This window comes from Pteropus medius, unplaced genomic scaffold, assembly GCF_902729225.1.
Source record: "Pteropus medius unplaced genomic scaffold, Ma_sr-lr_union100, whole genome shotgun sequence".
Lineage (NCBI taxonomy): Eukaryota > Metazoa > Chordata > Mammalia > Chiroptera > Pteropodidae > Pteropus > Pteropus medius.
The window spans coordinates 2,822,795-2,849,538 of NW_024355206.1; the positions used below are offsets into that span (position 1 = coordinate 2,822,795).

The 26,744-nt window shown below is 51.3% G+C and overlaps 3 protein-coding genes across 6 annotated transcripts in view; 2 read left to right on the forward strand and 1 right to left on the reverse strand.

Annotated features, from left to right (window-relative positions):
- The window catches only part of ABHD2 (abhydrolase domain containing 2, acylglycerol lipase), a 62,696-nt gene extending 55,989 nt beyond the window's left edge, over nucleotides 1-6,707 (forward strand). Inside the window, exon 11 of the mRNA XM_039858304.1 lies at nucleotides 875-6,707. Within this exon, the coding sequence (XP_039714238.1) occupies nucleotides 875-1,071 (197 nt within the window). The 3' untranslated portion in view covers nucleotides 1,072-6,707. The remainder of the gene's footprint in view (nucleotides 1-874) is intronic.
- On the reverse strand, nucleotides 4,262-26,395 carry RLBP1 (retinaldehyde binding protein 1). 3 transcript variants are annotated; one of them, XM_039858305.1, is made up of 10 exons: nucleotides 26,270-26,395; nucleotides 25,737-25,914; nucleotides 17,087-17,183; nucleotides 16,697-16,825; nucleotides 15,292-15,496; nucleotides 13,685-13,863; nucleotides 12,268-12,426; nucleotides 11,233-11,343; nucleotides 10,700-10,884; nucleotides 4,262-9,411 (listed from the first exon to the last, which is right to left on the reverse strand). In XM_039858305.1, the coding sequence occupies exons 3-9, from the start codon at nucleotides 17,096-17,098 to the stop codon at nucleotides 10,726-10,728; spliced, it is 954 nt and encodes a 317-aa protein (XP_039714239.1). In that variant the 5' UTR covers nucleotides 17,099-17,183; nucleotides 25,737-25,914; nucleotides 26,270-26,395; the 3' UTR covers nucleotides 4,262-9,411; nucleotides 10,700-10,725. The 3 variants fall into 3 exon arrangements, with proteins under 3 accessions (XP_039714239.1, XP_039714240.1, XP_039714241.1); XM_039858306.1 differs by lacking the exon at nucleotides 26,270-26,395 and adding an exon at nucleotides 23,687-23,779 and having other exon boundaries at nucleotides 25,737-26,246; XM_039858307.1 differs by lacking the exon at nucleotides 26,270-26,395 and having other exon boundaries at nucleotides 17,087-17,202; nucleotides 25,737-26,246.
- Nucleotides 26,350-26,744, forward strand: part of FANCI (FA complementation group I) — a 53,372-nt gene continuing 52,977 nt past the window's right edge. The window contains exon 1 of one of the 2 annotated variants that reach the window (XM_039858299.1): nucleotides 26,350-26,493. The gene's annotated coding sequence lies outside the window, so the exon portion shown is untranslated. The remainder of the gene's footprint in view (nucleotides 26,494-26,744) is intronic. The other variant, XM_039858300.1, reaches the window with a different exon arrangement.

A 26,744-nucleotide genomic window follows, 5' to 3' on the forward strand; every position in this document is an offset into this window, starting at 1 on the left:
CCTGCAGTACCTGCTTGTCCTGGCCGCCCACTTTGTACCATCTGCAGTAATGGCCTTTACTAGCCCGTGTGCAACTAACCTAACTCATGAGGACAAGTCCAGGTTAGTCATTCTCAGGATGGCCTTTCAGCATGTGAGAACTTGGGCATCTTTTAACACCACTGGCAGCTTTGTGTTTCAGTCTTAAAAGATACAGGTCTGTAATGAAAAATCATCGACTTCGTTGAGTTCACATTGCTCTCCAGTAAATGCCAGTATAAATGCTGTGCTGCGACACCTCCCTGAGAGCCCGCCCCCGCCCCCGCCCCCAGGACTCCCCCACCCCGCGCAGCATGGGCACTGTCTGGAGCCTGGCAGAGGTACAGAATCTCTGCCCCTTCCCCAGGCCTGTGAAAGCAGGATGTTGTGCATTTCGAGGGACAGCCGGAGATTGGATGTGCAAAGTTGGGAAGCCCTTGGCTGTACAGTCGAATCACTCGGAGCTTTGGCAGCACCAGTGCCGGGTCCTTCCTGTCCCACCCACCACCCCTCACAGAGATTTCTGAGGTAGTTGGTCTGGGTGCTGCGCAGAGATCTTTACAAACCCCATGTATTCTCGTATGCAGCCATGCTGGAGAATCACTTAAGCTTCTGAGGATCTTATAGGCTGGTGCCCGCTCCACTCCAAAGCCCACTAGACCCCACTCTCTTGCCTGCCCCACCAGTCTCCCGCCCACTCTGGCGAACGAGGCAGGGTGAGTAGAGGTGAGATGCCCACGTGGGTGACCTTCACCTGCAGGGACAGCCTGGGCCGCCCTGACCAGCTCACTGTCGCATCTGCCGCCATGGAGCTAACCCAAGGAGAGTGACTCATTCAGCTGCCTTTCTCCTGCAGAGAAACGGGAGAACGTCATGTTTGTGCTGCCTCTGCACGGGGGCCACCTGGGCTTCTTTGAGGGCTCCGTGCTGTTCCCCGAGCCCCTGACGTGGATGGATAAGCTGGTGGTGGAGTACGCCAATGCCATTTGCCAGTGGGAACGCAACAAGTCACAGTGCTCCGACACGGAGCTGGTGGAGGCCGACCTGGAGTGAGGCCTCCTGGGCTCTGGCACAGTCCAGCTGCCCTCTTCTGGAACTCATGTGCCTCGCTGGCTGCTTCAGGTGTCCCCTCTCCCTCAGTGACCTGGATCTGACCTCACACTATCAGCGGGGGGCCACCGACAGGCACACCTCTCTTGGAGTGGGCCGCTGTCCCTGGGAGCTCCAGGCTATTTTTGTGCTTAGTTACTGGTTTTCTCCATTACGTTGTTGGCCCTGGTGACAAGCGGTGGGCTTCTCACCCTCCTGTCACTTTCAGCAGCATCATGATTGCTTTGAAGCCAACGACATCTAGTTTCCCTATTAACATGTGTCTGAACAGCAGTTTTGCTTTGCCAATCAAAAGGCTTTTCCCCCAAAACAGTGAAGGATGTCCGTTATTTCATGGTGGTCGCATGTTTCCTTACATAGGCTTGGAAAAAAGATCAGCAACCTAGGCCCACTGCTGGAGATGCAGCTCAGCTCAGGAGCCTAGGGCCCTGGGAGCCAGGCCGCAGTGTGGCCTCTTACGTGGCAAAGAAAATTCCCCTGGGTCACAACCAAGTTTCTCCCTCACTGTCTCCTAAGACAGTTTCCCTGCTCTTGGCTGGTGACAAGAGTTAACCTGGGCGCTTATGGAAAATCCAGCCTCCCCGGTCCCTCCCCTTGGAGAAGCTCATTCAGTGGGTCTGGGGAGGGGCCTGGGTTTTTGAGTTTTGACAGGTGACCCCTATGGTTCTCAGACCCTGGCAAGTTTGGGGAACACTGTTCTGAAAGGCTTCTAAATTAGAGACGTCTCGGTAACTCATTTTATCGAAATTCATAGTCCCAGATGTCACAGAACTCCCGGGGCCTCCGAAACAGCAAGGCCTGTCGTGTGCAGCTGGCCCTGTGTGACAGCAGCGTGATGTCTTGGAAAGGGCCTGGGCTGGGAGTGAAGAGTTTGGGCTGCGCCCGACTCTGCTTCTCACAAGCTACATGACCCTGGAAAAGTCCCTTTGAGCTTGAGTTTCTTCACCTGTAAAAAGGGGAACTTGGACCAGGTAGATTGCCGAGGGAACTGCCAGTTCTGAAGTTCAATGACAAACTCAGTTTACTGAGGTTTGAGAGAACGTCCCTCCAGGGGAGCTTGGGAGCTGTTCTCCCCGTTTAAGCCCCTGGATGTCTTCATTTGCCTTCCCTTCCTCCCACCCCCCAATTTCACATAAAGAGATTTTTAGTTTTTTCTTTTTCTATTAAGCACTCAATTGTAATTTTATTTTTTTAACCCAGATCTCTAACTCTGGCTTTGATACCAAACAATTCAAAAGTTGGATCTGAGTTTGAATGAAGATCTTTCCAACTGAAGAGGGTGTCATTTTGAAACCAGGTTTTTAGTTTAATAGCCCTATATTTGCAGTGTGTTGGAGAGGTCTTTCTGAAGTGTGTCTTCTCAAGTGAAAATGTCCCTCTAGATTTCAAGTACTCTTCTCCGATCCTGTGGTACTTGAATATCTAAAAACTCTGCACTTTGAAAAATCGGCAGTTGCTATCCAGAACTATGAGTAAAATTGCTGGATATGTTTTAAAATTATTCCCTGCTTCATCTCCCTTGCTCTGGGATAGACAGGAATAGGAAAAGTGGGTCTGCGTGGATGTTTCGGGGGGTAGAGGGAGTCGCCTGGGGGCCAAACGTCATGGCCACAGGTGGGCGTAGGTTGGGCATCGGTCCAAGTGAATGTGACAGTAATGTCTATATAACCTGAAGAACTTGTTTTCTGACAATCAGCAGATTATCCTAACTCATCAAAAGCAGCCATTATCTCAAAAGACAGAGAGTCCGGCGGCCCCAGCTCCGCTCTGGTTTACACATACACTGAATTCGCCCTGGTGACTTTCCCCTGACTCGTCACTTTCCCAGAGCATTTCTTCACCGTGTTCTTGGAGCACACGATGGCACTTTAGCATCTGCCCCTCGGCGGGGAGCTTCGTCCCTCTCCTTTGTTACTTTCCCCTCCGCCCGCAACCACAGCTGTGATCTAGAAGTCATATTTCCTTCTACGCCCTGCATGTCACAAGACGTTTTTGCAAAAGTAGGTAAACGAAGCAATAATTTAACGGGGTTTGTGGGACCATCCCAGGAAGCAAGAGGCTCCTTTTCATTTGCCTTGGGCCACATCCCTTGACCTGTTCTGACAAAGTAGAGGCCAGGTGCCAGCTCCATCCAGGAGGAGAAGAGACAGTTCCCTTGTCACACACACACACACACACACACACAGGGCGGGGACCCAGGAGCCTGGGAGACTCATCCCAGAGCAGTCCTGGTGGCCCCATGGGGAGGGGCCGGGTTTTGGGGCATCGCCTTTGTTGTCACACAACGGGGATTTACCCCACAGGACTCTGGGGGCCGGGTCCCAGCTGAAATCTTTTTAGCGTGACTCTGAATGGCACTTACATTCCATTTTGGCTCCCATGAAATCCACTGAAGCCCTTTGTTCTAGCGTCAGGCTCTCAGGCACGGAAATGAGAATGTGACTGTGGCTGTCTCACAGGGAAATTCTTGTTTGTCCCTGAATGAGAGCACAGAGGCATTGAATTTACAGCAATGCAAACTCGCCCAATAAACAAGGGAGCCGCATCTTCTATGTAGGTCAGCTTTTTCCTGCCTCTAGCTTTTCTTGCTTTTCTTCCTAAAGTCATTCATTTCTGATGATAATATGAGTGTTCTTCTTGCTATTAAGGTCCTATTTGGGCTAAAACTAGGCTGAATGTTCAGAGAGCATTTGAATGCTATATTTCAAAATCAGATTAAGGATTTAAGTTACATAGACCTAGACCATTCTATTGCAGGAATAACACATTAAAAACCAAGAAGGGAGGAAAGCACCTCCATGTCTCCTGGTTGTACTCCCTACTTCCTAAATAATTTGACGCCACCGGTAAATAACCTATTCCAGTCAAATTAGGGTTCTCTTAAAAATGGTGTTGAATCTCCTTGATGTGTTTACGTTAGAAGGGACTTTAAAAGACTTGAAGAAAACCTCTTATCTTCCTGCTGTGAGTTTGCACCAGTGATTTCCAGAGCAGAATGGAAGCAGAAAGTCATTCGTTGTCACTGTATTCTCGAAACCTCTCTGCAGCATTTAAGACTTATAGGGGACCGTATGAGAGACTGTAAGAGTGGACATAGACCTGGGAGGGGAGTGTTTCTTTTTTGACGTGGTGGTGTGGAGCCGGGGTCCAGGGGACCTGGGTTCTTGTCCCAGCCATCGCTAATTCACATTGGATGGTGGGCAGTCACTTCGCCTCTCGGAACCACTTCATCTGTCTCCACGTCGTTCGCTCGAACGTCGCCGCTTGCCTTGTACGGCCCTCGCAGGTGGAAACTGAGTTGCTCAGGCCCCAGGCTCACCTGCAGGGAACTTGGAGAGGAGCGACTGCATTAAGCCTTTGCTTGTAAAGACCTTTGACGTTGCCAAAGCCTTGTGTCTTTGGCTCCTCTTCAGAGTCTCCACCGTCATCTCAATGTCCTTGCTGTTCCAAGGGCGGTCGTGTGACTGACACAGGTGCACCATTGACACGAGGCGAATACCCCCATCTTTCCGTGTGACTCGGGCAGAGCGCTGAGAGCTCCCAGGGCAGACATCCTTCCAGCTCAGGCTTTCATTCTGAAACCATCGTCTTAATTAAAGCCGAGCTCTCTGGGTAGCTGAGCATATTCTCCTGGCTTCTGAATGAGAGCTCTCTTTGTCACCGGGGGACTTGAGATCATTTCACCAGCTCCAGGGAAACAAAGCATGTGTTCTTGTTTGTGTTCGCCGGGCGAGCGGATGTCTGAGATGCGAGAGGCTTTTTTCTTCCTGTGACATCGATTCTGGCTTAGAGCTGAAGGAGAGATCACTGAAACATCATGTTGGGTTCAAAAGAACTCGGATCTTTGTCATTTAGGCAGGACAGTAGAGTTATTAAGAAGCCTTTCTCTGCAGCATCCACCCACAGTATCATCTGGAATCACTTTCTTTGCCCAGAAAGCCTTAACTTGCCTCTGGGATGGTGTTACCACAATATCATGGCATTAGAATTCAAAATCTTCTGAGGAAGTTTGAAGCGAAGCCACAGTGAAACCAGAGAATTTCTCCATGTGGCCTGTATGCTTTTTGTTACGTTAGGCACCCCTACCCCTCCACAACATGAGGGACCCAGAACCCGCCAAACATCTCATCTCTGACGCCTTTCTTCCTTGTTGGCCTCACTCTGTTGTTCAAAGCTACTTTGAATCACTTGGATGTTTCCAAAAGCCTTGAAAAGTGGTCTGTCTGTGGCATTTAGAAGCCGAGCCATCGAGGGAAAGATTTTCTTCCACCTCTGTTATCTAAGCAGAGGGAAGTCCCCCCTCTTCATAGAGTAGGATTGCTTTTGCCAAATTGTATTCGAAGCTAATGGGGGGAGGGGAGGAGTGGCCCCTGCTTCCGGATGCTGTAGTCTGGGCATCTCTGCGAAGCGGCCCTTGGAAGCAGACCGCGGAGGCCAGCTCGCCAGCCATTCCCAGACTCCCGACAGTGGACAGCTGCCCTCTTGGAAGGATCAGCCCCCCACGCCCAAGTTTTCTGAGCTGTTTTTCCTAGCATGTAGGTGGGCAAAGCTTCCATGTATCCAGCTGTAATGAATAAGCTGAAGTTAATTTCTAACTGGTGGATTAAGTCTTTTTAACTTGATTCCTGTCAATCGGTAATGAAACCTACAACCTGCCTTCTCCCCGACCTGGTCCCCATTAGCCAAGAAATCTATTATTGCCATAAGTTGGGGACAGGCAGCGATACCATTCGTCTCAACGTGCATTCTCCTTCCAGACCACAAATGTTGAGCAGCCAACAATCCCCTACAATAATTGCCCTCTCGGCCCTAGGGCCGGCCACTTCCCCGCTAGGCTGTTTGTGTGGGTGGACCGAGTTCCTGGGTGTAGGAGTTGGGTTTTGTTTGCTTTTTCGTTTGGCATCATTACTTTCCCTAAAGCACAAGCCCATTAGAACCCTGTCACCTCTCCATGCCAGTTCCGGATGATCTGGGTCCCTCCCACTGCCTCAGGAAGACCTTCACTGTACCTGAGCTTCTGATTTCTGCCACTGCGGCTGCCTTAGTGACACCAGGGGTGAGGGGAGAGGGGTGGGGAGCCCGTTTGCATCTCCCCTTTTCCTGGTTAGACTCCGGTCAACCACCACGTTCTTCTGTTGGCAGATCTGCTTCCAGATTGGTTTTTGAGAACCATCACTTCCACACATTTTTAATTTTTGTTGTTTTATTTTTTTTTTTCGTTTGGGTTTTCTGAAACTTAAAATGCTGCCCTGAAAATAATGTATTTTTGCGTTTGTGTTCTGAGAGCCTCCATGCTGCTGGATTTGGGGGGAGAAACACAGGATCCTCCAGCACTGAGGTGTTTAAGATTTGCAACTAGCAATGCAATTTTTTCTAATAAATATGAGGATATTTACCTTTATTAAGAAATTATACTAAACAATGGTGTCCTAGATCATTTTATGTTCTCATGTTACTTTTGATCCTATTTTGATTCTATGTGGTGGTAAGCAAAGATCATTACAGACAAAAACTGTCATTTTGTTATCTTTGATTCAATGGAATTTCTTTACTTAAAAAAAATAAAAGACTAAAAATGGGGCATGGCTGTGTGTCCTTTGTGTAGTGGGGATTTCGTGTCTGAAAGGATTCTTCCTGTGTTTTCACCAAAGCAAAGTTCTCGTCACGATTGATTTTTAACCCAGCCTTGCAAACAAATCCCAAAGAAATGAGCAGCCAACAGGTATCTTTACTAGCCCATCCTCTCCAGGCAAGAAAAACAAGGCCTGAAATAAGTGAAATATCAGCATTTTAATCTATAAAGAGAACCATGTAGACAGAACGTAAGGTGGGATATAAATGGTGGTTGCCATGGATGATTCATATGCTTTTCTAACAGTGTTCTTTGAACAGCCTGAGTGAACATTATCTAAATTAAGATTATATTGGGCTGGCTGAGTGATGGCGGTGTTTTCTTCTCCTTGGTATCTGTCTGAATCCAAGCTAAGGGCATCCCACGGCCAGGCACTGGGCCAGCCAGGAGAGTTATATTCATGGTCCCTCAACCCAAGAGCCTGCACTCAGGCCATGCAGAACCTTTGACAAGCTAGGTGGGGTGGAGTGGGGAGTGTTGGTTTTGGAGGATGTGCATTAACATGACCCAAGAACGCCGTTACATCCCTCTCCGGTAAGTAGCTTCTCCCTACTTCCGATTCCCCATGAAAAAGCCAGATTCTTTTGATCCAAGAAAACCACCTTGCAAAGAATACCGCCTACGAAAAGCATCCCCTGGAAGAGATGTCAGGTCCAGGGTGTTAGGTTGATGCCAGAAGATTGCCAATGTGGCCGGCACACAGCTGCGCCTCTCCTGGGGCAGCCCTATAGGTTGGTTCTCGGTGACATTTACCTACAATCGCTCGCTGTCCCGATGGTGCTAATATATTTTTTGTTATACTTTTCGTTAACAGGCCCCTCAGCTGTAGCCTTATAGGGAGTAACTTGCCCATGGTAAGGACCAAACACCTACCTGGACGGCCCTCTGTAGATAAGACAACCTCCCTCCTCATTGCTCTCTTGGGTAATGTCCCCTAGAGGGGCTTACATGTATCCGAGTGGTTGGAAAGTCGTGACAGGCAGGTTGGCCTTGAACTGCTGAATCTCGCCCCTCCTCGTGGCTGCATGTGCCAGAACTGCTTTTTGACTCAACGCTTTCTACCTCATTTGGAATCACTCCAGCATCTCTACTGAAGACTATTTGGTTTTCTCCTGGGAGTTATTTCCTCCTGTATCTGATGATATTGGTGAAATTGGCCTGGAATAAGTGTCGTTCTAATTTCATTGTTCCTCTTCCCCTTCCTACCTACACTTGCTCTATCCCGGGTGGGGGTCGGGGTGGGGGGTGGAATTTGAGACCAACTGTGAGTAACAACTGAAGGGACCTGAAGTCAACGTTGCTGTGTCAGTTGCTAGCCACCTCCTAGCTCTTTGACCTTGAGCAAGATTTAACCTCGCGTTTTTGTTTTTTACCTGTAATATGGGAATATTTTTAAGAATGCCTTTCTGGATATTGAGAGATTCTGCATCACTAGCAAGCTCCCAAGTGGGGTGGACACCACCCTCCTGGGACCACACTTTGAGTGGTGAGGCTCCCAGGTAACCGGTGAGCTACCCGACCCAGCATGCCGAGTGTCCTCAGCAGCAGCATCATGCCTGCCACCGAAAGAGTGACAAAAGATGGTCCAATTCACCCATAACTGATCCTTCAGCTCTTTCCCTGGCTAGCTGGAGACCCGGGCATTCCAGAAAGACTTGTCCGGGCCACCCTCCAGCGTCCCTTAGGTGAACTTGAGGCCCCAAGCAGCGGCCAGTCTCATTCAGAGGCCCTCTGAAGCTGGTGGCCCCTTTCCCTCCTGAGACCTCCACCCACCCCTGAACAAATTGCCTCCATCTGCTAACAGAAAATATTCCCCGAAGTTCCATGTGAGGCCGGCAGGAATGCGTCACTATGACTTCCCAATTCTCGCTGTGTTCACATTACTTGGACGTGGCACAAACCCTGCCTCACCCCGATGTCTTTGGAAAGGAGGCTGTTCTGGGCAGCAAGTGGTTGTCATTGAAGTTAAACTCTGTTGTCCCCCCCTTCCCATATTTGGTGGCTTTCAAAAGAATGTTTTATTGTCCCTCTTCCTCGCATCGATGTGGCGGTGGTGGCCACTCGTAAGAATCCGGCAGGTAGGCAGCTGGGACTTTGTGAGGCTAAGTACGTCAGATTTTAACATTCACATCCATGGTCTTGGGACACAGTCTCCCGAAGGTGGCACCACCTTCCTGGGCAAGGTCTGGCCCAGCCTGCCCACCTCTCTCTCCTGCTCCCCTTGACTCTGAGCATGGAGGGGCAGTACCAGAGAAAGGCCAGCAGAGGGCGGTGCCAGCTCACAGTCAGAGTAGACTCTCCGGGTCCCAATCTTCTAGCTTCTGCCTCAGAAAGCCCCTGGGCTTTCTCGTCAAAGCCAGGCCTTCTTAGCTCCAGATGTTCTGGGAGATCCCTCTCGATGAGGCTGCCGAGCCTTCTTCAACCAGCACAGTTCCATGTAAGATCTGATTTGAAAAAGTAGAGCCTCAACTTTTAAAGGGTTTGAAGAATGATTTAGAAGAAAGACTCACTGGTCAGCCACCCACAAAAATTTGCTGTGATTCCTCCTCCAGAACGGAAGTCCTATGTAAATATCATTTATGATCATGGATTGTTGACTATGAATGTTATAAAGAGGGAGGTTACTTGGGTGATGAGCGTACACTGCTAACCTAGAAACAAAAGAAAGAATGTAAGAAATACATGCAGGTACATGTCCATTCACATATATGTGTACAGATACATAGCCATGCTGGAAAACAAGAAAGAGAACTCAGTGGACCAGAGAAATTCCTGAAGAAGTAAAAGCAGAAGGCACTGGATGGAACCCACAGCCCAGGAAACAGCTCAAGATCCTGTTCCAAAAGGTAGATGTAGCACAAAAGGGTGCTTCATGCCCACAAAAAGTGGGGCGACTCCCCAGGCAAGAGCAGAGAGGTCTTGGGTACCTCAGTAGGAGTGGCCAAGCCATTTGACCCCTACCCAGCACCGCTAGCCGGACAACAGAACCAGTGTCTGCCAGAGGAAGATCCCGAGAGACCTGTCAGTGCCTGTCAGCCCCGTGCCCGGAAGAAGCCAGCCCTCCCTCCCCCAAGAGCAGTGTGCTCAGCAAACAGTGGCCTCGAACCGGAGGTCTAAGAGACAAAAATGAGCACACACTCAAAAATCACCAAACACTTGAGGAATACCAACTCCGCACAAGGAAAAGCATTTGTATTTGTCAAAATGCGCAGAGCTGGAGAATGGATGTTCGTCCCTGTGAAGTGCCCGAGACTGAACACTGAGAAGGGCTTTCGCCTTGAGGCTCGAGAGAGTGCTCAGGGGAAATGCCACCTGTAAAACTTCCGCTGAGGCCAGGGGCCTGGGGCAGAGAGCTTTTGGTGGAGAGGCCCCGCAGACAGAAGGAGGGGGCGCAACTGCCACCCTGGAAGGAGGTCAAGGTCCATCACTGCACACATCAGACTGCCCCTGACTGAGGGGGCCAGGCCACCCCAAAGTGGAGCTGCTTCAGACCTGCCTCCACCCCGGAATTCCATGTGGAAAAACCCCTCACCGGCCTACCGGCTGCCAAGGTTACTATGCTTGCCAGATCCCCTCTTCTTTTATTGGGGGGGAGGGGGGAGGTGCAGAGACTTTTAAACAAGCCTCCTTGCCCCGTTTTCACAGACCCTAAAACTCTTAGGAAGGAAGTCACTGAGAAGCTTCATCAGTCTTTGAAACAACTTCACACAAGTCACTGTGCTAAAGCTTCAGAGGCAGTAGGAATATAACTGCCCCCCAATTCTTCTTGTTCAGGGGAATTCTCCCTGCTTTATTGCCCCCAAACTTGGGAGGAGGGTCAACACCTGAGCTCACCCAAGATTAGGGAGGTTCAAGGGAACCACAGTCACCCCAGGCAGCCTTTTTCCCAGCCTCCTGGGTCCAGGACAGCTGAGGAGAGGCCCAAGGATGCTAACTAACTGTGGGTCAGATGGCAGGAGGTATCCTCAGAAGGCGGTGTTCTCAGCTTGGGTCCGGGGGCCAAAGAGCTGCTCGGCCACGACCTTGCCGTCATACTTGGGCAGGGTGCCCCCAAAGTCGGTGGGCAGGATGTCCTTGTCGATCTCCTGGAAGAAGCTGGAGAGGTCATCTCCATGGACAAAGACCTGCAGGAAAGCAGGGGAGGCGGAGCTGAGCAGGGGGCGCCCTAAGGATGAAGGACGGACGGGAGGAGAGGGACCAGAGGACAAAGACACAGCGTGCCATCTCTGCCTGGTGGCGTCCTTCTCCACAGCCCTCCCTACTGTGCTGTCTGTGAGATCCGCTCAGTTCAGAACTATGGTAAGAGTCTGAGAAGGGCTCAGATGGGGTACCCCACCTTCATCCCTCTTGTCTCATGAACCCTTTTCTGCTACAGCCCCATTCGCTCAATTCACTCACTCACTCACTCACTCACTCACTCAGTGCCCAGCGGATCACTGAGCACCGTCTTCCCTGCGTGGCCATGCACTCACCCTCTGGAGCAGCTTGCTCTTCAAGAAGGGCTTGACCACATTGTAGGTCGTGGTGAAGTACCACGGCTGGTGGATGAAGTGGATGGCTTTGAAGCGGGCTGGGAAGGAATCCTGCAGTGACAGAGAGCACACACCCCCCGCAGTCCCAATGGCCGCAGAGGTTTTCACACTCCGCCCCCACTGCCCCTCCCCATGGCACAAGGACAGACTTGTCTCATCACACAGTTGTCCCAGAGGACAGCCCACTGAAGCTTCCATCCCCAGGACACCAACTGGGGAGCCCTGGCTTCACTGTGGCTTCAAACTGTGGGAGGAAGCCCCAGACACCATGCAGCCCAGCCTGCTGGCCCCATAAAAGCTTGCTAGTAGGTAGAGTAAAGTAAAACATTAAACGGTAGCCTCGCTTGGTTTTTACATGACGTGAGTTTTTTAAATCCACTTACATGCTGAGTGGATCGCAAACTATTATGGACCACAGGGACACCACTGTCATGCCTCATTGTCCCTTAACCCTTCCCATGGCTCTCACCTGCCCCCTTTCCTTTCCCAGGTACACATAAAGCGGATTTAAGGTGAGCTCTAAGAAAGGACTCTAACTCATCAGTATTTATAGGAGTGAGTGGTCAGGGGCATTACTGATATCTTTTCTCAGGATAAATTCACATTTCAAGAGAGGCAACGAGACATGTGGACAGAGAACTGGATTCCAGGTCAGAAGTCTGGCCTCTGTCTCAAGGTCAGTTTTGTGACCTTGAGAAGTCACTCAAATCTCTGAGCCTTGGTTTCCATGAAGCAGGTAAGCAGTGAGAAGATGCTTTCAAAGAGTAAGTGAATTAATGAATGTGAATAGTTGGCAGTCTGTTGATCACCGGGCAAGTGTTTGTGGTTGTCATCGCTCTTCATGGCCCTAGGTATTCATTCGCCTTCTCAGGTCCCTGCCAGCACCGTTAAACCAGGAGGCTGGGCCCAGCCTCCCAGCCTCCCAGCCTCCCAGCCCGTGTGCAGCTCCTGCAGGACAGGATGCAGAGGCCTCACCTGGAGCATGTCCACCATCTTCCTGAGATCAGCAGCCCGAAGCCCAGCAGCCTGCTGCATGGTGAAACCCTTGAAGTTCTCAATGATGCAGAAGCCGTTAATCTGAGTTTCCTCGTTCTCCAGTAGCTTCTCCAGGATGAAACAATACGCCTGCAAGATCTTGGGCACAGAGTGAACCAGCTGTAAGACGCAACCCACAAAGATCAAGGTCCTAAGGGGAGAGCTAACTGGTACATCTTTTGCCAGAGGTAATTTGTCACAGGCTTTGAGCTGGGATGTTCCCCCTCTGTGAATGTATCCCAAGAAAGTAACCTTGAAAGTCAGAGTGCTTATCCCTGTACCCTTATAATAGTGGGACAACCTGAATGTCCAACAATAAGAGACTGGTGAAGTTATGGTACATTCGTGCTGGAGCAGTTCAAAATGATATATAAGACAAATGATACAGGGAGATGCTGATGTGCGGTATATTCTAGAGTATAATCCCATTCGTATTTTTAAAAGTGTATGCACACATGTACGTGTGTGCATATGTGTGTGTGAGTGTGTGTATGTTTCTAAGTCTCTAGAAAAAATGGATTCGTAGAAATCTCTGGCTGGTAGAATTGTGGATTAGTTTTAATTTGTGATATTTTTGGTGTTTTCTAAAATGAGAAGATATTGCTTATGTAATAGGAAAAAATACTCAAATTTCTTCCTTACATATAAATTTTATATATATATGCACATATGCACATGTAAGAAATGTGCATAATGTTTGTGAGGAAAGCTTTAAAATACTCCTGAAGGCTCAAAAGTAGGTTTGAAAAAGAGAAGCATTCTTGCTTGTAGACAGAACTAGGCACGGAGGAATCAGCTCTCATAAAGAAGCGAATTCTCCCCAAGTGTGTTACTTGCATTTAATGTCATCCCAACATGACTTCTAATATTTCTCCTGGAGCTAAAAAAGTTAATTCCAAAGTTCCCAGGGGAACGTCAACTTGCGAGCAGCCCTGGAAAGGCCCTGAAAAAGCAGAGCAGTGAGGACGGACCGGGCCCTGACAGAAAGCCGTGTGCGAAGACGGCAGGCTGCTGAAAGGCTGGAACCCATGCTTCCCAGTACCTCCCGGCCCATGGTCCACTAATCCATGTTCTCCGTGTCGCTCTCAGCTTTCAGCATTTGGCAGGGCCGACACCAGCTCTTGGCTCACAGCTGCCGTCCCCTACTTGGCAGGAACACCCGAGGGCAGCCATGTATTGGCCAGTGGGCCCCGCCAGCAAAGCTGCTGAGTTTTCCAGCTGCCCTGGCACATCCTAGACCCCCCAAAAGGAGCCTGGTGGCATTGGCCGCCTCCCCTCCCCGAGACCTTGCCTTCTGGAGAGCCAGGAAGGAGAGCCCGATAGAGGCCCGGGCTGGGGGAGGTGAGCCCCCACTGACCTCGTCAAAGGTGACTTCTTCAGAGTCCCAGTTCTCGATGTTGAACAGCATGACCACTCGGCCATACTTGTCCCTACTGGAGAGGACGCCAGGGTAGCCAGCCTCGATGGTGCAGCGGACGGCCTCCAGGGATAGGCTGTCAAAGAGCTCCGGGTACTGTAGCCGGAAGTGCACGTAGCCTGGTGGAGGGAGAGCGGAGGGGCTCCCTCAGGGAGCCAGCCCGTCCCGGGGCGGCACGTGGTGGCAGTCCAGAGACCTGTGTGTGCCCGGGCGAGCGGGATACTCCACCTTTCTGAGGCTAACATTGGCCCATCTCACCAAGTTGTCGTGGTGATCAAACAAGGCTCTAGGTGTGAACATCAGTTGTAAACTGCACACGCATGAGGTGTGATCCTGACTCTGAGGACCACTAGTGCTTGTTCTTTTTTTCTCTCTCCCATGGGCAGAGGCACAGGTTTCTCAGCCGGGCACAGGGTGAGCTGAGTGGGGGTGGGGAGAAGAACCCCAAGATAAAATCTAAACCCCAAGCAGGACACAGAGGCCCTTCCGGATTTGGCGGCATGTCTACCACCTACTGACCCCATCCTTGCTGGTCCTGAATGGGTCCCTACCTCCCTGTGGCCGTCTCTGCCTCTAAGCCCTGGAGGGGCCAGGCCCAGGGAGATGTTCGGGAAGACGTGCCATGGGCACATGTGCCACGGGCACATCCCTCTGCCTATCGCTCATCCCCCGGATAACTCATTTCCTTCGGATTTTTCTTCAAAAGTTCCCTTTGCACCAGAGCCTTTACCTAAAACTTTGACCCCTCAGTCCTTTATATCTACCTCTTTTATTTGTCTTGTTATTCCTTTTTACTATCTAGCAGTCTTCATATTTTCGTGTGATCTGATTTATTATTTCCACTGTTAGAATATAAGGTCCACGAGGGCAGGCAGTTCTTCTCCGCTTCATTCTCTGCTGCATTCTTTGGCCTAAAACAGTGGCTGGCACAGCCTGGCAGTGAATTTGGGGAAGGAAAAGAGGCTCATTCGCCTGCAGAGAGCGGGCTCAGACACCCCTTTCCTCCAGCAGCACCAAGGACTTGATTTCTTGAGGAAACCTGTCTTCACCCGGCCACCGGGGCCGAGGCACTTCTGCCCTGGAGGCTCCGTCCAGACTGGCACCATCTTCTTTCCATCCTGTATGAGCTTTAGGTACCTGCGGGGCCCCAGGCACCAAATACCCACCTTCCCTGCGGCGCTGCAGAGCCAAAGCCTACCTCTGGGGCAGTGGAGGGGTGCAGGGTGGAGGGCAAACTCCTCTCCTCCTTGGGCACCCAGTTTGGTGGCTGAGTTCTATTAACTGAGTCCCAAGACTGGGAGAGAAGGGAAGGAAGCCAGATCTCTTGGAATCTGGTCCTGCCATATTCCTTCAATGTCACAGCTGAGCGGGACCTCAGAGGCCGTTCAGTCCCCACACCTACTTTACAGGTAAGGAGAGGAAGGTTCAGAGACCAGCGCAGGGCAGGGGTCGGGAGGGAAGCGGAGGTTGGATCTCCTCAGCGGCCGCATGCGGGTCGACACCAATCTCATGACCACCCCAGGGCCCTTTCTCCCGCGTGGCCTCACCTCTGAGCAGCTCGTAGGCGCGCCCCACGTGGAACTTCCGCGCGCGGATGAAGCGCAGGAAGAAGGCGCTGTCCCTCCCCTGCACCTTCTCGGCCACCGCGCGGGCCAGCTCCTGCCCGGAGGCTGCCTGCGCCTGCACCAGCTTCCGCAGCTCCCGTATCACCTCTTCCCGAGTCTCCTCCCTCTCGTTCAGCTCGTCCTTGGCCTGGAACAGAGTCGGGTGGACGCACAAAGTCGCAGGTAGGTGCTATGCGGTGAGGGACGCGCACAAGCGGCAAGACCAGTCCGGGGGCAGAGGGCGCTCGTCTGCCCACGGGGCAGCATCTGCACTGGCCGCGCCTCCGATGGCCAGTTACATTTGGAGAAAATTAGTTCCAACTGCCCAGCCCAGGTCGGGCTGCAGGAGTTAGCAACAGGTCTAAGTGTTTCTAACCATAACAGCCTACACTTCCTGGCCCCTGGTTAGCACCTTTTAAATACATTGTGCTTTTCAGTCTTTGCCACGACCCATCGCAGCGAGGTTGGGATTCTCCCCATTTCAGGGGTTCACAGAGTGAAGATATTCTTGCCCTCGTCACCCAGAAAGAAAGGGGTGGAGCCAATTAAAAGTCCTACTGAGGCTGGACTTTTAATCTCTGGGCTGGGCTGTCTCCCAGGCTTAATTCTGATCTTTTCCAAAACAAAGATACCCAGCAGGTGGGCAGCCCGCCTCTGCCCCAGGGCCTGAGGCTGGAGAATTCAGCAAGCTGCCAGCAGCTCTCCCCTAGGATGGCATGAGCGGGGAAGGCAGAGGAGGAGGAGTCAGGTTTGGGGAAGCTCAGGGCACCTTTCGCTTGAGAAGCCCAGGGAAGCAGAGAGGGAAGCCAGGAGCCCGGGCTCAGCTCAGCCCCAAAACAGGTCTGCCAACCTCGACAGAGCGCTGTCTGTTGATCTCTGAGCTCGCCCAACAAGTTCCTTTCATGAGTTCAGAAGGCAAGAAGCAGAGAGAGAAAGCAGTTTGCTCAGGGTCACATAGCAAGCTGGAAGTAGGTCTGATTCTCGAAATCAGGCCTCTTGCCTGTTCATTAGAGGCAGCAATTGGATCCCTGTCCTGCAGGGTCACTTGCGAACCAATGTTCTTGATATCAGAGTCTAGGATGATCCCTGGTCCAGAGGCCCCAAGTCCCAGCACTGGTTTCAGGGAACCCTGTGGGTGCTGTAGTTTGGGATCAGTCTGGCCTGGATGTCTGGTCTGCCCAGTTGCTGCCATGGCCCGGACCATGGTGCTCCTAGAACAGGCCAGTCCATTAGGCCCAGAATGACCTGGAGAGCTGGGGCTGGACCCTTTCCACAGAAGACAGGATGCGGCTAATATCCCCACCTCGTTGCTCCCTAGCCTCCCCCTCCCCACAGCCAGCCACCTCACCTTCTGCAGAGTGTGTGGGGGCAGCTCAGTGCACTGGCCGAAGACAGGCCCGTGGTCCTTGGTTGTAAGCCGCTCCAGCTGGGCACGGAGCTCCTGTTCTTCTTCAGGGACCATGCGGAAGCTGCCCACCTGGGCAGAGAGCCGTCGGGGAGAAGCAGCAACAGGCTCTCATCAGCCTGGGCAAGCCAGGCAGATGGGCCCGCTGAGACCCTAAACTTGTGCTTTTGCCCAAGGTCACTGTTAAGGCTCCTCCCTTTGGATGGGGTCAGGGACCACATAGGGTTGTAGGGATGAGTGCCCATATGTGTGAGCCAACCAGATAACTAAGAAGCAGGGAGGGAGAGAGGGAAAGGGGGAAGGCAGATGGAGGCGAGACCCAGGGATGCTCACCCCCGCTGACATGCTGCCTCTAGAAGCCCGATTCCTCTGCCTCGGAGAAAGAAAGACCCCGTTTCCACGGTCCAGGCGTCTTCAGGCAGCCTCCTCCCTAGGAGAGGAAGTCAGGGCTGCAGTGGATGGAGAAACTCTTCTGGTATTTTCTCAGAACAATAGATTTCAAACTCGAGGGCATCAGAAGCACCTGGGGTATTTGCTGGAAATGCCACCGGTAATTCTGACTCAGGAGGTCTGAACTGGACCCCAGAAGCTGCACTTTAAAGCAGCACCCCCCAGTGGCTCAGAAGAAGAGAATTTTCAGGCTACAGTTGGGAAACACCCCTTTGAGGAGGAGTACACACACACATAACCCGAACCTCGGTTCTTAAGATGAGTTGGCCCAGCCAGGAAAAGACTAGGGGTGGCCTCCATTCTCAGTTACACAATCTGCAGGATAAGGCACTCCGTCCTCCATCTGTGGCCCTCCTTCTCCGGCCCAAAGAGGGCCCTCAAAAACTCCCCAGTGTAGTGGATGATCCCTTCCCAGTGCTTTGATTCTCAGGAGGGGTGATGACTAGTTACATAATCATAATACTGGGTGTGTGTTCTGTGCTTTGTGATGCACTAAGTATTTTCAAATCCATTAGCTCAGAGTCTGGGCCGGCATTATTATTCCCATTTCACATAGGAGGAAACAGCCCAGGAGAATAAGTGAGTTGTCCCAGGTCACACCTCCAGAAATAGCCAGGGATCAGGACTCCAGTGTCCAAGCTGTGACTTTCTGTCAGCACCGAGAAGTAGCCTGTTGTGGCAAAAGTCAGACCTGGGTTCAAATTCTGTCTTTCACTTTACGAGCTATGTGATTTAACCTGGGTCTGGGTTATCACCTATGGAAGGGAGATGAGAGGGTTATGGAGATTAATTAAATACTATACACAGAAGCAGTGCCGGCCACCACAACAAACTCATCCTTGGCCCACATGATACCCTGATGACCTGCTGAGTCTTGGGGACAGCTTTCCTGTTTCAAGATTTTTTCTCTGCCACCTCAACATCCCCAGTGCCTTTAAGGACCCGTCACCACCCTGCTTCTTCTGCCTCTGACCAGGTTCCCACTGGTCAGTTCTGTTACGTAGTCACGGTCGGTAAGTGGCAGAGGTGGGACTTGACCCGTTATCTGTCTGCCACCAAGACTGCTTTGACACCTCCAGCCAAGACCTGTCCAGGCAAACTTTCTAAGAGAGCTAGTGTCGCAGAAAACCCAAAAGGTCAGTGATACCTGGGTTTGAATCAGCCTTTGTCATTTGCCACCTGCGTGACCTTAAGCAAGTTATTTAACCTTCCCGGGCCTCAGTTTACTCATCTGAAAATTGGGGCTAATCCCCACGCCTACCACAGAGAGCTGTGCTGAAGAGCACAGGATTTCTGTAAGGGGCCCAGCGTGGTGTTTTGCTCTGACATGTAGTACCACTTCCTTTCCTTAGCATCATACCGATCATTACCCCAGCTTGACAGAGAGACTTGGGGGGGTGGGGGTGGCGGTCCCAGGGAATATCTGAGGGTCTCCCATTTTCTGCTTCTCCCACTCCACAGCCCCAGCCAGGGCAAGGGTGTTTTGGGGGCTGTCGCCCACCAACAGGAGCCAAATCTAAGCCCTCTCTCTGGCAAGGAGATTTCCAGATATGTGGACACGGAGACGGACAGACGAAAGTGCTGCTGTTCTCGCGTGAGTTTTGCTGGAACAGGAATGGAGAGGCGGACAGAACTGCTCCCAGAGCTCAGACAGGAGGGAGAGCGGTTGGACAGCCCCAGCCAGTTATGCAGATCGGCAGGACAAAATCCCGGCTCTTAGAAATGGAAGGTTACGTCAGTACAGCGACTTTTTAAAAACAGGCCATTCTGTTAACTTTGACTTTTTAAAGTACTGATTTATGAGCCGTATACACTGAAAAAATACCTACCCTTCACTCCACATCAAGGCCGTTCCCTGCTGTCTAGAGATGCCAGATAAAATACACTATGCCCAATGACATGTGAATTTCAGATGAACAACAAATACTTTTTAAAATATAAGTACGTCCCAAATATTGCACGGAACATATAGTTCAATAAGTATTTGCGATTCATCTGAAATTCATATTTAAATTCACATGCACATCTAATTCACATTTATTTGCCAACTGCCTTCAGGTTGGTCTGGCCCACTCTGGACAGTGGCCAATTGGCTTCAGTTCTACGGGCACCTGGGATGTGGTCTCCCCATCCCCAATGGCTCACCCCACACCTGGGCTCTCTGGTACTGACTTACCTGTCAGGCCAGCAGCTCCTCTTTGGGGACACCTGGTGCCTGCCTCCCTCGGAGCCCTGGAGGTCGCCTCCACGGGAGGCGTGGTCCAGTCAGCAGGCTGGGATTAATGTGTCACAAGAAACTTCTCATGGCCCCGGTTTCCGTGAAGTCAGACCCATAGGAGGCCCAGATTGGGGCGAGCAAAGCGCCAGCGGGGAGAGGGGACCCGCCTGGGCCTGGCTGAAGCCGCCTCAAAGCCGTCCTTTGTGTGGTCTGCTCCCGAGTTCCCGCTCAGCCATGTGGAAGCCAGGCTGTGGGGGTGGACCTAGGCCAGCCCCATTCCCTCCTCCCTGCCCTCCCTCTCATCGCAGGGGCTCTGAGGGAGCACACCCCAGGGTAAGACATGCAGGAGGCAGAGGGAAATTTTAAATGTGATCGCCAATGCAATGGCAGCTGTGGCGTTCCCAGGCCTATCACCCTCTCCTCCAGCCCAGCAGGGCCTGGGGAGGCAGTTGTCACCTCTACCTTGAGTGGGGCCAACTGAGAAATGTAACTGGTTAGGCTGAGCGGGGAGAGGACAAGACAGGCTGACCTGCCTTCAAGGCGGTATGGTGTGGTGGTAGGAGCCTGCTCTGACTGCCCGCTTTAAAGTCCTAGCTCCAGCACCTTCTAGCTGTGAGAAGTGACTTCAGCACTCAGTGACTCAGTTTTCTCCTCTGAGAAATAGGGATAATTAGTGGACAGGCTCATGGCTTTAGTGAGAGTAAAATGAAGTCCGGTGCTTAGCTTAGCGCCTGACACTTAGCAAGTGTAAATGTGTGTCAATGCTGGCGCTTACTCCAGACACAGAGTCAGTAGGCTCCTGGTCCCACTCTCTGTATAGCAGGAGTTCCCCCTGCAGTCCCTTAGCAGGGCTTCCCGGTCTCTGCTTTGGTATTCCCCCTGGGGGTGGGGGTGGCTTTCCTTCAGCATATTCTCTCTCTAGGATTCCAAGGGCAGGGAGCTCCCTGCTTCCACTACTGGACAGTTCTCTGTGTCTTAAAACACATCCTTGGTCTGAGCCCCAAGTAGCCTTGAATAATGTCACCCTCCATGCTGGCTTTGCCTCCTGGAGGTGCCCAAGACAGGTTCAAGCTCCTGTGCACAGCATGACCTCCAGAGTTCATCCCCAGAAGTTCTGGTTTTCAACCCCTTCCGACTCGGATAGGTTTGCGATCACTTCACCCTTCCATGCCCTCTCCAGTCACCGTGGGCTTTGTGAGAGCATCACGGAAGTGTAGTGCCCTGGAACCAGAACCTGACCCCCATCTGGCTCTTTGGACCCCTTCCTCTGGAGCACATCGAGGTGCCTGCGACTTGAGTAACCTCGAGCCCTTTGCTCCTCCTTCTCTGGGCACCCGCTGTGTCGGCCTTGGCTCTTGGGCCATTTCCCTCCCAGGTCTTCTCTGGAGCTGGGGGAGCCCTCATCTCCATCATTCAGCTCCCCGCCCTGGCAGCTTAATCTTGCGCTGTCAATCCAGAAGCCGCTAGCCACATGCAGCCTTTCAGCACTTGAAAAGGGGGAATGCGTCCAAAGTGCTGAATTGTACATTTTATTTGATTTTAACCAACTTAAATTTAAATTTAAAAACTGATACTAGATGCAGTTATTGGAAGACTTTTACGTATATATGGAACAATTTAGCTGTATGATTCTACTTTCTCAACTGTAAATTTTGTGATCAAGGATTTCTGGTGAAAATTTAGTCCAAAGTGAGATACGCATTAACTATAACATACCTACTGGATTTCGAAGACTTAGTATAAAGAAAAGAGTGTAAAATTTATCATTAATGATTTTTATTTAGCTTAATGATCTGAAATGATATATTGGGTTACAAATAGATTAGCATTAATTTCACTTGTTTCTTTTTACTTTTCTGTAACGTGGTTATTAGAAAATTAAATTTTTTCTAATTTTAGTTTAACAGCTCCCATTATATTTCTAACGGACCGGGCTGGTCTAAACCTTGCTGCTCCTTGAAGTATGGCCCATAGACCGAGAGCAACAGAATTGTCTGGGAGTTCGTCGGAAATGCAGAGTCTCAGGCCCTTCCTCAGACAGGCTAAATCAGAACCTGCAGCTTCGCAGGGCCTCCGTGTGCTTCGTACGGGTCTGAGAGCTCTCTGTCCCAGAGAGGTTCTGGCCCTCTCCTCCTTCTGCCTGCCCCTGACTTCTCACTGCTCATCAGCTCTGAGGATGGTGGCGGAGTAGATTGAGGGTGCCCCCTGCCCACCATCCTGTTCCTCTTCTGGGCACTGGTGGCCCAGCTGGGGATGGGGAAGCAGAGGAAGGAGGACAGAGAGGGAGGGTCCCCCGATCTGATTCTCGTCCTGGCCCTGACGACCAGAAGCCATTGACCCTCTCAGGTGTCAGTTGCTACACCTGTAAAATGGTGTTATGGGCTTAACTGTGTTCTCCCCAAATTCATGTACTAATGTCCTATCCCCTAGTACCTTAGAATGTGACTGTATTTGGTGATAGGGTCTTTAAAAAGGTAATGAAGTAATTTAATTTAGGTCATCAGGGTGAGCCCTAATCCAATATGATTGGTGTCCTAATAAGAATGGAGTAGAGCACAGACACGCACAGAGGGAAGGCCATGTGAAGGCACAAGAAGACGCCACCTGCAAGCCAAGGAGAGAGGCCTCAGAAGACACCAGCCCCGCTGACCCCTTGATCTTGCATTTCCAGCCTGCAGAATTGTGAGGAAATGAATTTCTGTCATTTAAGCCACTCATTCTGTAGTACTTATTTTTGATAGCTTGAGCAAATATAGGTGGGATATTGGATTTTTTTTTCCCCAGGTACTTCATCGGGTGTGAGGCTCATGGGAGATAATGGCGGTAGGCTGGGTAGGGGAGCCACGGAAGCCCCAGGAGAGGCTCTGGCAGAGCTGGGTGATGGACTCTGTCACGAAGAACATTCCTATTCCTGTACAGCAGAAACACATTTGAGTTAATGGCACAGCCTTGACCGGAGTGGGCTGCACAGAGCTTTGCAAGGCGCTTGCAGGCCACGAGGCCCTTTTTAGGGAGCAGAGCTTTCTTCGGCATTATCTTCTGCTCACAGCCCTTCTCCTGCCTCTGCCCTGCCCTTCCCCCTCCCAAGAGTCACGTCCATGCCTGGCTCCTCCAGCTGGAACAATGGTGCTACTGTGTCAGGGGAGATGCTGCCCTCGTTGGCCTGGACACCTGTGCTGGCCACATTGGCAGACATCCGTGGGCTCTCAGGCTCTCTCTGCCAGGCTGGGGATAGAGAGGGAGGGGCCTTGCATTTGCTGTGCCCCCCATTCTGTACTGTGGCAGGTGCCCTACCAGCATTATCTAGTCCTTCCAGGTGTGAGGCAGAGAGTATAATCCCCCTTTTTACAGAATAGGAAATTGAGAGAGGAAAGGACCTGTCTGAAGCCACAAAGCTAGTAAGGAGTGGAGACCGGGTCACTCTAAAGCACTGTCATCATTCAACACACAAGGCTGCCCCGCCTCTTGCAAAAATGAGAGCCACACAGGTGTGACTGCCCAGGGAAGTCACACCTGCCCCTGGCTCCCAGGGAAGGAAGGTGATGTCGCCTCACTTTCCTGGGAGCAGCCCCAGGGGGCCAGAGTCTAGTCACTGCCCTCTTGGGCTAGTAATAATTCTCCCTGGCTAGGGAGGACCCTACAAAATTTCCGGGCCTCAACTCTTCCTTTGAGAAATGGGAAAACCTAGGTCGAGGGACGTCCTGCACCTACCTTAAAATAACTCAGTGGTAACGGGACTGCCCCAACTAACATGGGCTCCAGCTCCCCCAGGAGGCACACTCATTCCACAAAGGAGGTCTGCCCTGTGGAAGTGGGGGGTGGGGGTGCCGGAAATTCCAGCTATGAGGAGTAGGAAAATAAAATCGATGAGTACACTTATTAGAATATTTTAGAAGTAAGTAGGTTGAACAATATGAAGGAGAACAAATAGGTGCTCTCGATGGGGAACTTGGCTTTAACTCCCACCACCAAAGGAAAAGATGGAAGTGTTTATTATGCATGTTTGTTGGATGTCTCCCCCAAATTCATATGCTGAAGCCCTACCCCCCAGTGTGATGGTTAGGAGGTGGGACTTTGGGGAGGTCATTAGATTTAGATGAGGTCATGAGGGTGGGGCTATGGATGGGATGAGGGCCCCTATAAGAAGAGGAAAAGACACCTGGAAACACTGAGAAAGGCCTTGTGAGCACACAGGAGGCAGCCATCTGCACACCAGGAAGAGGGCGCTCATCAGAACCTGACCACGCTGACCCCGGATCTCATACCTCCAGCCTCCAGAACTGTGAGAAAATAAGTGTCCGTTGTTTAAGGCACCCACTCGACGGCACTGCGTTCGGGCGGTACTCATAGGAGGGAAGCTGTAGGAAGGGAGAAGTTAAAGACTAAGACTAAGGCCCAACAGGGGTACGCGACCGGTCAGGTCCTTGCTGAGAAGATGGAAGGGGGTGGGGCTCAGTGCCCCCCAGGAGGTGCCAGCCTCGGCCTGGATGGCGGAAAACTCTCTCACTGCTACGGGGAGCCGAAGGACAGGACTGGTGCTGATAACAGTGAGTTTAAAGCTGAAGGACAGGATTGATGCTGATAACAGTGAGTTTAAAGATTTGGTGGGAAAGTTGAAGTCATCTGCTGAGAGTGAAGGAGGAGATAGAAAAAAACAGAAATAATCCTCATGAAGAAAGGAAGGATAAACGTACGAGGGAAGATTGTCTGGCAGTGTCGAAGGCCCCGTTGAGGTTGGTTGCAGTGACTTTTTCGGGGCACCCATGAACACAGTCATGTGAATTCTCCAGCGCGACCCAACAGCCCAGGTATAGCTCCAACAAAGGAATGTGGCTAGTTTCATACAGAGTTAGAGTTTGCAGGATAGATGGGATGGAAGGACAGACAAGGGGGCAAGGTGAGGGTACTGGCAGAAATGGGGCTGGACTATTAAAGCTTGGAATTAAAGATGGCGGAGGACTGGGGGACAGTGAAGATTAGAGAGTAGGTAAGTGGGAGAGTAAACTGGACAAATGGGAAGTGGATGTCGGAATAGTGATTTTGGAGGTGGTTCAGGACGTGAGCGGGAGAGTGAGCGGCTGAGGTGACGTGGATGAGAAAGTCACGGAGATGGGGAGAGGAGCAGCCAAGAGTCCCCATGTAGGATGGACAACCCGCTTCTGTTTTGCAGCCATCTAGGATGTCAGCAGAAAGGGGGTGAAGTGGAGAGGTGGCCTCTCAAAGGCCCGGTTTGCTGCTTATTTATAAGCCAGAGCAGTTTACTAGGTTCACAAATGGGCTGGTGTTTTAAAACTTTTTATTTGGTCTTAATTTCAGATTTACAGAAAAATTATAAGATTAGTACAAAGAATTCCCATATGCCCTTTCACCGAGATGTTAACATTTTACATTTGCTTTATCATTTTCTCTGAATATATATGTGTGACTATGTTATTTTTTCTAAACCATTTTAGAATATGTTGCAGACATGATATTTATCTATTCCTAAATACTTCAGGGTGCATTTCCTAAAAACAGGGATATTCTCTTAAATTAACCACAGCACAATTGTCAAAATCAGAAAACGAACACCGATATAATACAATTGGATAATCTATAAACCTTCATCAAATATTGCCAATTGTGAGGGGCCAGTTTTTAAGGAAGCAGCCTGTAAGGGAGGTTTTGTAGGGAGAAGATGAGGTAGTCATCTCTTTCCTTGGCAAGCTAAAGGATTTCTCTCAGGAATAATCTTCCGTCACCTTCTGTGTTTTAGCCACATATTACAGCTCAATGTTGGGACAGAAACGTAGTGGAAGGAAAAAGTGCTTAAGAGGGTCATAGGCGAGGAGCGGGCCTAGACAGCTGAGAGCCATCACTCTCCTCCGGCAGCCATGTTTCTTACAGAACTGGCCAAGTAGACCCAGCCCTCTCCTGGGGACTCGGAGTCACGCTCCAGACTGACTCCTTGGCATTCTTTCACATGCCATTACATGGGCACCTCACATTTGGCAAGTCCAAATCTGAAGGCCTCATCATCACCCCCAAAACCTGCGGCTACCTATTCCTTTGCTCCCTGTGTCAGTCAACCGGCAGGATCACTGCCCCCCATCACTCGAGCTTGAATATTCAACTCCTCTCATATCTCTCCAAGCCAGGTTCACTCTATTTCCTAATCTCTTTTACGCTTGGTCCACTCCTTTCTACCTGTCTCCACAGTCACTATTTGGGCCACCACCACCTATCTCCCGGACAGCTTATAGCCAGCCTCCTAAGGGGTCCTGCCTTCAGTCCTCCCCACCCCCACCATCTTTTCAACAATCCCTAGGTACTCACCTGCCAGAGTTACGGTTCTACAATGTGAATACAATCAGGTCCTTCTACTTCAGCTGTTCCCCACGTCCTCTGATGTGAAAAGGACTTAGCCCCTGCTCTCTCATCCCAAGCACCGTCACTTCCGGAACCAGCCAGGGTCACTCGTTTGTTGTTCCAAGGCCCTTTGCATAAGTTGCTCCTGCAACGCAAAATAGACTGTAGACTCTCTGACCTTTCCTGCGTTGCTCTTTGCTCTTTGTTGTTCATTTAACAAATATTTACTGAGCATTTGCTGCTTTGCCAGGTTATGTGCTAAATGCTAGGAAATCGCATGGGGAACCACATAAAACCCCCGGGCCACACGGGTCTCATATCTGAGTGGGTTATAGGCACCTTACTGGCACATGGAGTAGGACACCTGCCTCTGACTTCTAGGGGATTCCAATGCAAAAACCTGTGGGACCACCTCACTCTTTCCCCAGTGGGACACAAGAAGGGCTTAACCAGTCAAGACCTCGCCCCCGGTACGCCTAGGCCACACTGCGCATGCTTACTCTGCGGTCCCGAATTCGAGTTCTCAGGCCGCGCCTCCCCGGACTGTGAGTGGAACGTCCGCTCCCGACGGTTCCCCCCACCTCGCCTTAATGGTACAGTCCACCGCCGGCGCCCAGCGGGCGGAAGTGAGCCGCGGGGCGGGACCTGTTGTTCTGGGCGACGGAAGTGCGACGGTCGGAGGTTGAGCGGGCTTTTTGGAAGTCTGTGGTGCGGTGAGGCTGAGGTAACCGTGCCCAGCGCCTTCGCGCGCGGCCGGAGCGTTGGGACTCAGCGTCGTGGAGGAGGGAGCGGGGAGGCGGGAGCGGGCCTGTGAGGGTAGGAAGGCTCTGGTGTTTTCTGTGGCCTGGAAGGCCATCGTGCGCCGCCTTCTCCTGCCGCGTCCCGGAGCTTTCCCAGATTCCTCCCCCCGGGCGTGCTGTACGTCAGCCCTCCCGTTAAATTTTTTCCCTCCATCAAGGTTCAGCTCCTGCGTCC

Excerpts from the sequence above, each read along its gene's own strand:
- RLBP1 (XM_039858305.1), bottom strand. Across the intron at positions 12,427-13,684 it reads AAGAAGTCACCTTTGACGAG|ATCTTGCAGGCGTATTGTTT; the intron begins GTCAGTGGGGGC and ends TCTGTGCCCAAG. Across the intron at positions 10,885-11,232 it reads AGAGCAAGCTGCTCCAGAGG|GTCTTTGTCCATGGAGATGA; the intron begins GTGAGTGCATGG and ends GCTTTCCTGCAG.